We start from the raw sequence: 12237 nt of genomic DNA on the forward strand, positions 1-12237 counted from the left end.
CTGATTTGGTCATCATCTTAATATCGCAGAACATATAACACTGTGTGTGGACACTGAGAAAGCTAAATGAATGGACAGAATACATAATCATTCATCAAGGACCATCTTTATTTCTGAGATTTATTCAAAGAGTCAATACAGGTCTCTGGTTATCTGGAAAACAACTTCTTTGAAGAACAAAGCAGAATTCCTTAGGAAAAGTTAGGCTCCACTTGCATGTCCATCTCTTGACTCAAACTTTATAACAATAGGTCCTTCCGGTGCCAGGATTCTTTCCCTGCCTAATTTTAAGGGGATCTGCAACAATGAAATAAGCATATTGAGAACCAATAAATGAAGCATCAACGACAACGACAAAAGCAAAGTAGACAAGGTAAGGACAATACTGCTCTACAAACATAAAACCGAAAACCAAACCCGATGCTGTTGAGTCGATTCCGACTATAGCGACCCTACAGAACAGAGTTTCCAAGGAGCACCAGGTGGATTCAAACTGGTGACCTTTTGGTTAGCAGCCATAGTACTTAACCACTATGCCACCAGGGTTTCCAACGAACAAATAAACATTATTTTCTTTACCCTATTGTATAAACTGTGCCAAGGCTAGACAGTGAAACTATTATCCATCCATTCATTCAGCAAAAGATTAACAAACAGAACCACGTTAGTTTCTGCTCTTTTTAATTTAAATTACAAGTAAAACTAACAAATTTTCAAAATTTTCACTAGATTCTTAGGCATTATTTCAAACTATTCTTGCAAAGCCATATAAAGTTACTTTTGTATATATTGAAAGTTGCAAGATAATCATAAGCAAGAATTATACACTTTTAGAGCTTTACGCCTTTGTTTTCTAACACCTTCTAGAGCTCCCAAGTGTAATGTAAATGATGAACTGCTGATGATGTACAGTCTTTCACTAGTAGCTGGACTCCCTCAGTGCACTGTCACTTCAGTTTTAGCCCAACCAACACTCTAAAACTCTGATCTTGGTTGAATGAAGGGCAAGCAAATTTTGGAGGAGTGTGAGTAGCACTGACCCTTCACTGGGATCCTGCCCTATCCCAGGTATGCCACAGATCTACGTTCTGTGAGGGCTGAGTCCCCTGTTTGTACACACCTAATCTTCAGATAGATTCTATGGCCAATGGAACAACTTATTAAAACATTGATGAGCACATTTTTTGTATAGATCCCTCAGTTTAAAATGCTCTTAATGAAATATTATTTATGCAGAGAATTTGCTGCCTAACCTGTGTTTCTTTACAAGGTTTGACGGAGAACTCTTGCAGAATTTTGATGATAGCAAGCTTCATGTTCATGAGAGCAAACCTCATGCCGATGCAGTTTCGGGGTCCAGTTCCAAAGGGCAGATATAAGTAAGGGTCTACGTTGTCCTTGTTCTCCTTACTGAACCTGGTTCCACAAGAGTAGACAAAAACAAGTTAATGAAGCATGAAAACCACAAAAGCTACATATTTGGGCTTCTCACTTAGAACCCTCAGCTAACACTATACAGGATACTTTCACAGACTAGTCATTGAAGTCCTACTATGGCTTTTTAGCTACGAGAATTGGAAACTACAGATCCTTTCCATTCCCCTTACACTATAGGAGCTTTCAGCCTTGTTGAGGAGATAAGATGAATGCTGTTTACTAGAAAACACATCTTTAAACACTACAATTACACTCAAGGTGGTGAGATTTTAGCACTATGAAGTGCCCTTGGGAAATAAGACTCAATGAAGGAAAGTAGGTTCCTGTCTCAACTCACACTTGTGTTGGCGGTATTCTCATTCAGAGCAGAAGAAGGAGAGAATGCTTCCCACTCTGTATTGTTTTTGTTTCCTTCTCTTCTTCATTTCTCTCCTCTTCTCCTCTCTACTTTCCTCTCTTTTTTTTACTTTTCTTCATTCCTCTATTCTTATTCTTCTCTTCATCCTCCTCTTCTTCCTCATCCTTCTGCTCCTATTCCTCCTTCTTCTTCATTGTCTCTCTCTCTCACTAATAGAACAGGTAAAGTCACGTAATTTACACAGAAATATGATGTTACCATACTATAGCGTAAGCACTGATTTCCTTCGCAACCTGCTCCACAAGGCTATACATTTTCTGAAGACTGGACTCAATTTAATGCAAATTTGATTCCTAAATATTTGATTATATTAAGGAAAACAATATTGATTGGGGAATATGATAACGGCATTGTTAAAAGTTTTTTCAAGAGTCCTTCTAATTTACAGTACATTGTAGAATAGTTACAGGTTAAATAATGTGATGTGCTACAAAATACAGAGGGGGGTAGTGGTGCCAAGTGAATATGGCCAGCAGCCATGGGTTGATGGTTTGGGGGACTGGTGATGGGCACATGGAGTCACATTAATGGTATTTATTTTAAAAATTCTTCATAATGGACAGTTTTTTTTAAAAAACATTTAAAGTTCTCACTGGTCCAGTCCATAACACATGTTGTTGTTGTGGTTAGGTGCCATTGAGTCAGTTCTGACTCACAGTGACCACATGTACCGCAGAATGAAACACTGCCCAGTCCTCTGCAATGCTCACAATCATTGTTACGCTTGAGCCCATTGTTGCAGCCACTGTGGCAATCCAGCTCATTGAGGGTCTTCCTCATAGTAACACATAGTAAGCACTTAATGTTTGTTTGATTATTGAAGGAACCAGAGAGAAGTACAGTGAATGGTCTCTGGTTTTGTGGTATGAAGCTATAGTGGGTGAAATTGAAGAGCTTGGAGGAACCATAGAAGTCTCCTGCTCCAGAAAACACAGGACTTAGTCAACTTAGATTTATGCTTTCTACAAGTCCTTTCAGGGTTAAGGAATTCTCCACTGTCAAAAAAAATGGAATGAGTAAATGCTTCCTAACGTTGATTCAGAGAGCTAAAGAGAGCAGCACGGACAAACTAGAAAGAAAGAAAAAAGACTACATAAATAAAATAAGAAAGTGATTAAATAAATTATGCTATGTGTATACAACCATCAAAAGTTGTGAAATACTTACAAAGGATACTGTATATAGTCTGCTGTTAAATAAAGAAAACAGTTATAAAAACAAAATATGATACTCTTCTAATTTTTAAAAATATGTATATGCAGAGAGAAAACCCTGGTGCCATAGCGGTTAAGTGCTATGGCTCCTAACCAAGAGGTCAGCAGTTTGAATCCGCCAGGTGCTCCTTGGAAACTCTATGGGGCAGTTCTGCTCTGCTCTGTAGGGTCGCTATGAGTGGAATCGACTTGATGGCAGCGTTTTTTTTTTTTTTGGATATGCGGAGAAAAACGTTCATACCACATACATCACATTATTAATGAAGATTATCTAAATGTGTTGGGACTATGGATGTATACAGTTTTTTTTTTTTTTTTAGTCTACAGTTTGTAAAATTTTGACGAAAACCAAAGATCATTTTTGTAAGAAAAACAAAGCTTCCAAAAAAGATATGTAAGTAAATCCTTGTACAGTCACAGGTATGTCATCTAAGCTAAGAGATGTCAGAATGTGCTCAGACCAGCCTGGATCAGACACGGTTCCCTTTCCCAGGGGTCCAGTACCTTTCAGGCATGAACTTCTCAGGCTCTGGCCAGTGTTCTGCATCTCGGTGAAGAACAAAGATTGGCACCATCACGATTGTCCCTTTGGGAATGGTCACTCCATTGATTTCAATATCTTTCTTACAGACCCTCTCAAGTCTGCCAGCAATTGGGAATAATCTGAGTGTTTCGTTCACCACCATGTCAAGATACGCCATCTGTAACATGGCGTCATACGTCGGAGGTGCCTGGGAAGAAACAGAGTTCAAAAGGTTGAGATTCAACTCAGTCTAGGCAGTACTATTGAAGTTTTAGGATCTCCCAAGAATATCTTACAATGATGAAGGACCTTAGCATTTACAAATCATTTTTACATCTACCATGTTCCTTTGACCTACTCAACAGCCCAGTGAGATGGGTGGAGCAGTTATGAATATGGGAGACACTCAGGAAAATCCTCTAAATGGGGCCTGAAATCTCCAGTATTATCATGTGGGGATTTCTTTCTCTTGTTAACAAATGTGACTAACAGACTATGACTATTACTTTTAAGTAATGTATGTGCAAGTTACAGCACCTTTTAAAAGGAAGGCCATATATGTATACCAAAGTAAGAGAAAAATTAAACAGCCAGATCCCCAATTTTATATTAGACTTTGTAGTTCAGAAATACTGCTTACTAACTCTTCTGATATTTATACCAGCATAGATACATGATAGATAGATAAACAGATATAGATGATAGATTGATTGGCTGATTGATAGATAGCTAAGGCAGAGAGGGAGACGTAAAGAGAGAGAGAGAATATGGAGAGAAACTCTTCTGATATATACCAGCATACATAGATGATAGAGGATAGATACATAGATGGATTAATGGATGGACGGATGGATGGATAAATGTATGGATACATACATGTATACATGCACACATACATACACAGAGAGGCAGATAGATAGATGATAGACAGATAGATACATAGGCAGAGAGAATATGGAGAGAAACTCAATGTTGTACAGAAACTGTGTAAATGATTTGGGAAGAAACTAGTCCTTCTTATCCCAAATATGAGATAAGAAGGCTATATGATTGGATGGTACCAGGGCTCACAATTTCAGCTCTGGGGAAATTTATAAGGAAGATCAGAACCCCACACTGGGGCCACCATCTTTTGCTGGGACACTCTCCTAGTTGCTGCTCCAGGGTTTAGCTATGCTCACTCACTGCCAAACAAGCTACTCTAGCCCCACAGGCAAGATCTATTCACATCATAAAGAATTCCAACTTTGCAGATATCTGCAAATAGTCTAGGCAACACGTGGCTATCCCTTGGTGCTGTATTTCAGAGGCAATGTTATACAGGTTAAGACTTTGGCTCTGGGCAAGGCACACAGGAGCATATCTTGGCTTCCTCACATCTCTCTATATGACCCTGGGAAACTTATTCCCTCTCTTAGCAACTCAGTTTTCTGATATGATACATGGAGATAATTATAGTCACTAGGGTCGCTATGAGTCGGAATTGACTCGACAGCAATGGGTATCTCATAGGGTGCTGTAGTAGACATACACTGCTCACTGAATATCCATTGAGCCTCCCACATCTCCCAGCCCACATGAAGTTAGAGGAAGCCAGATTATCACCTTTGTGAATGGGCTGCGATCTGAGGTGAGGTATGTCAATTTGGCACCAAAGAATTTTGAGAGCCAGTGTGCAACACTTTAGGTCTTTATTCCTTCCCCTCCCCCCCTCCCCAGTTACCATGATGTCTTCATGTTCCAGACAGTGCAGCTGCAAGATGCACCACTTGTTCATTATGCAAGATCATCAACACTTATGCTTTTTGCAAAATCTCTCCTTAAATGTGGTGGGAAGGCATTCTTGCTAAGGCTCCACCTTCACCCTCTCTCTTCATGCATCATCCACTCACCTTATTGGGAAAAGCTGCATCAATCTCCCTCTGCAATTTCTCCTGAATATCAGGGTGTGTGGCCAATAAATACATAACGAAGGAAAGAGCAGTGCTAGTGGTCTCATAGCCAGCAAAAATAAACATAATTGATTGAGCCACGAGCTCCGTATCAGTCAGAGCTGAAAGGAGAGGAAATGTACTTTAGGTAAAGCTGGTCAATGTGAGAAACGTCACAGTGTAGATGAAGAGAAACCCTAATAAAATATCCAAATCCCCAGGGGAATAATGGAAAAGAGGTTCAGGGTCACACTGGGAGTAGTTTACATTCTCGTATCTATCTTAGAGATATAGAAAAAGAAAAAAAAACTGTTTTAATCTGGTTATCCCAGGATTTATACTATTTTTGACATTTTGCTCTTAGTTATGCCACCTGCACCACCAACACAGGGGGTAATTTCAAGAGACAGCACTTCCACCTCATGTACAAAGTGTTAGCGGTATGACTTTGGAGGATCCTAAAAGGATTTTAGTTACAACTAAAAATATTGAGGAGCATTCTCCCCTAAGAAAAAGTTCAATTATTCTATTTAAAGTATAGTTTAATTTCTTAATAGAGTTTGCTATACTATAGCTTCATTGTAGGGAAAATTAAAGATATTTTCATCTAAACACATTTAGGGAATTTTAAGGGTACAGCATTGGGCTACAGAAAACTCTTGCTACTCAAAGTGTATTCTACAGACCAGCAGAACCAGCATCATGTGGGATATTTTAGTAATGAACAATCTCACACCCTACCTGGAAACTACTGAATCCAAATCTGCATTTTAACATAATCCCCAGGTAATTTTTGTGCACAGTCTAGCTTAAGAAATATGAATGCCATCAAAAGTCCTCAAGTAAAAGAAGACCTGAGGTATAAGTCTTCAAAATGGATGATCACAGATACGTACAGGAACTACAGACATAGACAAGAAGCTAGAAGAGTGGATATTTACCTGTGTGAGGTGATGACTCACCTGGTGAAAAAACAAATTGACCTTTGGTCTTGGTTCCTGAGAGATAGACAACACCTGGCTAATGAATGGGGGATGACAAGACCAAAAGGGACCACCTGGGGGACCCGATGTTAACTAGCCTCAGGAGGCGTGATGCAATCTATCATGGCCATAGAAGGAGGCCAATAAGAGCCCTGAAATGGAGGCCTGGTTGCTGGTTGTGGATGGCCCTCTTTGGGTCATGGAAGCTCCATGAAGGGACCCTTCCCAGACTTTACCTTATACGTCTGTTTGTTTGTATCCTTCTTGGTTGTAATATAACTTTAGGCATAAATATGGTATACTGTCTGTGAGATTCTCTGAGTTGTTCAACAAATTATCAAGCCCACAATGGCAGTGAAAGCCAGTTGGGAGCACCGCCTCTTTCTAATTTGTGAGCTCTAATTTAACCTACCTCTGGTTGGTTAAGGTCAGAGAATTGCTACATGGAAAGCTGGTTGAAAGAAGGCATCCTTCTAACTTGTGAGCTCTGACCCACATGTGAGCTTTAGGGTTGGAGATAGAGTGACACATGAGTGGCTGGCAACAGGATGGAGAAGTCGAAAGGTAAGGACTGAATCCATCGTCACATTTTGAAGATTGAATTCGTGCTAATCCTTATCATGCAGTTGACCACAAAGGTCTAATTTACCCACTTTGCCCCTTACTTAATGCAACTCTAATCCAATCAACGGCGTTAAAATAGCACAAGAATAAATGTGTCAACAGACAGGCATTGTCCACTGTGAACTATGGAAATATAGGGTCCAATGAGTAAAATTAGCAATGCTTATTCAATAAACACCAAAATGGCATCTTCCTCAGGACGTGCCCCCTCTATTTGCTCTATTTATGCAAACCAAGCAGTCTTTGTGATCATAAGTTGGCCTCCCTCTTGGTGTTTCTCCTGAACAAAGCGAAGCATGGTCAAGGTGTAGTCTGTTGACTGGGGCTATATTAAGACCTTTAGATACCTGGAGCACTGAAATGAATATGATGCCTACCCCCACCAAGTATTTCATACCTAAAAACAATAAGAAATGTGTAAAGTAAAGAGTTCTGACTTCCAAATGATGGCTTCTGTGATGCTGTTGTGGGTAAATACAACTCTCAAATTCTTTTCTCCACTTAGAATGTACCCCACTATATTGAATTATAATTGGAGTACGAACTCTAGGTTTAGAGCTCTGTTTTACGATATAGTAACAATTAGTCCCATGTGACTATTTGAACTTAAATTTTAATTAATTAAAATTAAACGAAGTTAAAAATTCAGTTCTTCAGTAGCAGTAGCCACATTTCAAGTACTCAATAGACACATTTATCTAGCAGTTACTGTATACAGCAGTGCAGATAGAGAATATGTCTTTCACCATTGAAACATTTTTTTGGACCTGGTAGATAAATAGAAATAGAAAAAGAGATAAAGAGACAATATGTAGATAGGTGACTGCTATAGATGATAGCTGGATATAGATTGTGATAGTTCCTGTTATCCGTCAACTTGATTAGGCCATGATTCTTGGTATTATGTAATTATCCTCCTTTTTGTAATATAATGTGATGACCTCCATGATGTGATCTGAAGTGATCAGCCAGTCATTTGCAAGGGGAGTTTCCTCAGGGGCGTGGTCTATAGCCAATAAATGTCTGGGCATTCTGGCAAAGCACGCTTGCTTGTTCTGGATCCTGTTTCTGGCTCATCATCATTTGACCTTCAGTTCTTGTCACTTGAGCCAGCGGCCAACCATCTGATCTGCCAATGCTGGGTTCATGGGCCCCTGAAGCCACGTTAGTCAGGAGACACCTCCAGCCAACATCTGACCCACCAACTTTGGGATTTATCAGTCACCACAACAGCATTTCCTTCTGATAAATCTACATATACATAAACACTTCACTGGTTTCGCTTCTCTAGAAAACCCAGCCTAAGACATAGGTGACAGAGAGAAAGAAAGACAGATAGACACACAGATAGATAGATGCAGATGTAGGCACAGTTATATGTTTTTTTACAGTGATGAGCTTAAGTCAGCTCATCCTTTTTCTCTAAATTCACTTGTTAAATATTCAGAAATTTTGTGAATTGATTGTCAGGCCATTGGAACTTAGCATTTGAACCTGACAGAACTATTTATGTCATGGATATAGACTATTAACTAGGGCCCTCCCCCCCCCCTTTTTTTTTTTGGAAAGAGCCACTTGGTATCACTGGAAATGAATGTATATTTATGTTTCTCAGCTCTGTGTCAATATATTTCATTTTCTTAATTTTGTCCATGAGAAGATCTAAAAGCAAAGAAGTCCCAGTAGCAATGAGCACACCTAACCCCCAGATTTTGGTTTCTCAATACCATTTCCTACTAAACCGAACCAGGGCTTCTTGCAGGTACGACTGATTTCTGGGTTGATCAAATGAAATAGAAGAAAACCTGGCATATCTTATGCTTGAAAGCAAGGAAATACTCAGAAAATGATAGTCATATAAAAACAACACAGCAATCACTTTGAAAGAGCTTCCACTGAACAAACCTGAGGCACTCTGATTATCAAAATAAAACATAATAGTGTGAGAGTAAAGTAAGAGTTTATGAGCCCATACAGATGTAGATAAATAAATGAGGGAGAAGTAAAGTTCTCCCTTACAGTGGAATATCAACTCATAAAAATGTTTAAGGAAGGGTAGAATTAGAAACACCATTTTGCAACCATCATAAAAATAATTGCTTCACTCAATAATCAGTGGATGTCCCAGAGGTCCTGGTTCCCAGACCTTCTGTTAGCCCAAGACTCGTACCATTCCCAAAGCCAACTCTTCAGACAGACATTGGACTGGACTATAAGATACAAAATGATACTGGTGAGGAGTGAGCTTCTTGGCTCAAGTAGATACATAAGCCTATGTGGGCATCTCCTGTCTGGAGGAGAAAATGGGAAAGCAGAGGGGGACAGAAGCTGGCTGAATGGACACGGGGAGAAGGAGTGTGCTGTCTCATTAAGGGGAGAGCAACTAGGACTACATAGCAAGGTATATATAAATTTTTGTATGAGAGACTGACTTGATTTGTAAACTTTCACTTAAAGCACAATAGAAATAAAAAATAATAAAATCAGTGGATAATAAAACTAGTATATGAAAGTTTGAAGAGAAGCAATATAATTACGTATTCTCAAAGGCTCTCTGGGCCAAATTAATTATTAATGAGAAATAAACTTTACAGTAGATTAAGCTATTGAACAACTTTAACCAAGAGCTCCAAGTTGGCATCACCAATATTGGGACACCGTACTTCCTGATGTGATGGCTTGAAGTAAACTTCAAAGCAGGAGTTCTGGCTAAGGGTTCTGGGAGAAGCCTAGAAATCTACATTTGAGACAATCTCCTGGAGGTTCTAATGTGGGTGATCCACAGAACCCTGAAAAACTTCCATGCATGAAATTCTTGTTTTATGGTTGTCCTTCAGTCTTTGAACAAAGTTATGTCTGCCTACTTTCGGATAACGCCTCTGACTATCATTTCTAATTTCTGAATGTGTCCCTTTCTTTAATTGGGCAGAAATTCTCATGTGTCTTGAAAGCTTCTGACACATTTGCAGATCAACTTCCCTCCTCTGAGTCACCCCATCAGTAGCTGTTGAGTCACTCTCCTAGTTACCTTTCTGGGGTGAGATTTCTTTGGTATCCTGGGAGTCCATCATCAGCTGAAGCAAATCCACTCGGCGCTGGAAGCAGAAAGAGAAACTCCATTGACACAAAGTGCAGTACTTGACCTCATTCCTGAGAGTATGGCCCCTTAAAGTCCATGAAGTCAGGCTGGTTTTGCCTGAGTCACCAGTGAACTGAAAAGTACATTTGCAAATCTTAAGGAGTAAGATGTTTCCCTGGGAGAAATCTACCTACTATATCTCACTGCTTTTGGGAACTTGCCCTCCCTGACGCTTGGCTTTCTTGACTTTTGAACACAGCTTCCTAGCCAAAGAGTTGTCTGCTCCTTCTCCTGCCATACTTTTTCACTCAAGAAAACAATTCTGACCTCAGTCTTTTTGTACTTTGGCGTTAATTATATGCCCTCGCTTAGCCTTGTATTACTTCTTAACCAATGACAACACAGATTAAACTCTGACATTTCCAGAGCTCATCTGCTACTTTCTGTGAGCATCTTCCAATACCACACCCTCCCCAAACTCTACACAATCATCAAGGACACCCTGGGGTAGCCAGACCTGCTTCCCTTACCTCCAGACATTCTTGTGCTGCTCTAAGGCAAAGCTAAGTCAGCCATCTGACAGCCCTAAAGCCCAGAGAAGACTTCTGCCCTCTTCAGACTATGAGAGGGTTGGAATTTAACCTGGGTGATAGTCCACTAGTTAACCTAAGGTCCCTTCCGTTGGATAGTGTGTAGAACTTGAGGCTTGGAATTGAAATGATTGTTTATCAATCAAGAAATGGATAAACTATAATACCAGTAAATCAATATTTCAGCAGTGATTTTTATCATTTGATGATATATTGAAGAAACGGGAAATGGTACTTTTTTTAACCTCAGCAATGTTTATGCAGCAACATATTAATTATCAAGGCAATTATTAAATATTAAAAACTGTACCTATGACTCATTTTTATCTCCTTCCCATTTCTAGCATTCTTTGTTCCTCCCAAAATGTAAAAACTCTCTTGCTCTAAACCCTTCAGTTCTCTACATTCCTTTTTTTAAATGAAGAAAAGTACCCAAATCACATATATACATATATAAATCATCAAAAAGTGAACAGGAACGCTTTCATGTAACCACCAGCAGATCTTACCTTTTGATTATCTTTAAGGCGGCTTTCTTTAATTCTTTGTACAGATTTTGTGAAAAAATCAGTAGCAGCTCTTGGGAACACAGAGATTTTTAATGCTTCACAAATTGGAATAAGGAATGGAAAGAGTGCTGTAGGGAAAAAAAGAGAAAAAAAGAAATAATAGTGAAAATGCACATTTTCCTGGAACAATTATAACTTGCTCTATCAATCAGAAGAATGAAAGAGACCAGGATTCTCATTCAGGAGCCATTTCTTCCATGGCCCTTAAGTGGACTTCCAGGCCAGTGGCTGAGAACAGTGGCACCTTCCCCATGCTTGCACCAACCAAAGGTACATGATTAACTATCCTGACCTCTTTGTCTTTTATGAGTTGTGCTAGAGTCTCTTTGGGTAAACCAGACTATAGTCTGCTTCTTTAATTAATAACACTTTTCTAGAACTAATAGTAAAAAAATTAACACAAATTATGGAATGAAATTAAAATTCAACAAAAGAGAAAATTAGGAAACTCACAAATATGAGGAAATTAAGCAACACTTTCCCATACAATCAGTCACAGAAGAAATTACTTTGAGATTAATTAAAAATGAAGATACAACAGACCAAAATTATTGGTATGCAGTTAAAGGAGTGCTTAGATGGAAAATTATAGCTGTAAATGTCTATATTAAAAATAAGAAAGATCTCAAATCTGTAACCTAATCTTCCACAAATCAATTGTATTCCAATACAATGCAATGAACAATATGAAGATGAAACGTAAAAAGTATTCCATTTTCAGTAGCATCAAAAACAATAAAATATACAGGAATAAAATTTTTAAAAGGAGAGGAAAACTTATACCCTTAAAAAACTGTAGAACATTGTTAAAAGAAATTAAAGACCTAAAAAAAAAGGAACACATCCCATGTTCATAGATCAAAAGACTT

The 12237-nt window shown here is 38.9% G+C and overlaps 1 protein-coding gene across 2 annotated transcripts in view; it reads right to left on the minus strand.

The window, feature by feature from the left end:
- Positions 1-201: 201 nt before the first annotated feature.
- Positions 202-12237, minus strand: part of LOC126086884 (cytochrome P450 3A8-like) — a 53278-nt gene continuing 41242 nt past the window's right edge. For both annotated transcript variants that reach the window (XM_049903686.1, XM_049903685.1), the window contains exons 8-13: positions 11309-11436; positions 10159-10225; positions 5485-5645; positions 3574-3800; positions 1254-1416; positions 202-297 (exon numbers count right to left, since the gene is read on the minus strand). In XM_049903686.1, coding sequence (XP_049759643.1) covers positions 202-297; positions 1254-1416; positions 3574-3800; positions 5485-5645; positions 10159-10225; positions 11309-11436 — 842 coding nt within the window. The remainder of the gene's footprint in view (positions 298-1253; positions 1417-3573; positions 3801-5484; positions 5646-10158; positions 10226-11308; positions 11437-12237) is intronic.

This window comes from Elephas maximus, chromosome 12 (genome assembly GCF_024166365.1).
Source record: "Elephas maximus indicus isolate mEleMax1 chromosome 12, mEleMax1 primary haplotype, whole genome shotgun sequence".
Classification (NCBI taxonomy): Eukaryota; Metazoa; Chordata; class Mammalia; order Proboscidea; family Elephantidae; genus Elephas; species Elephas maximus.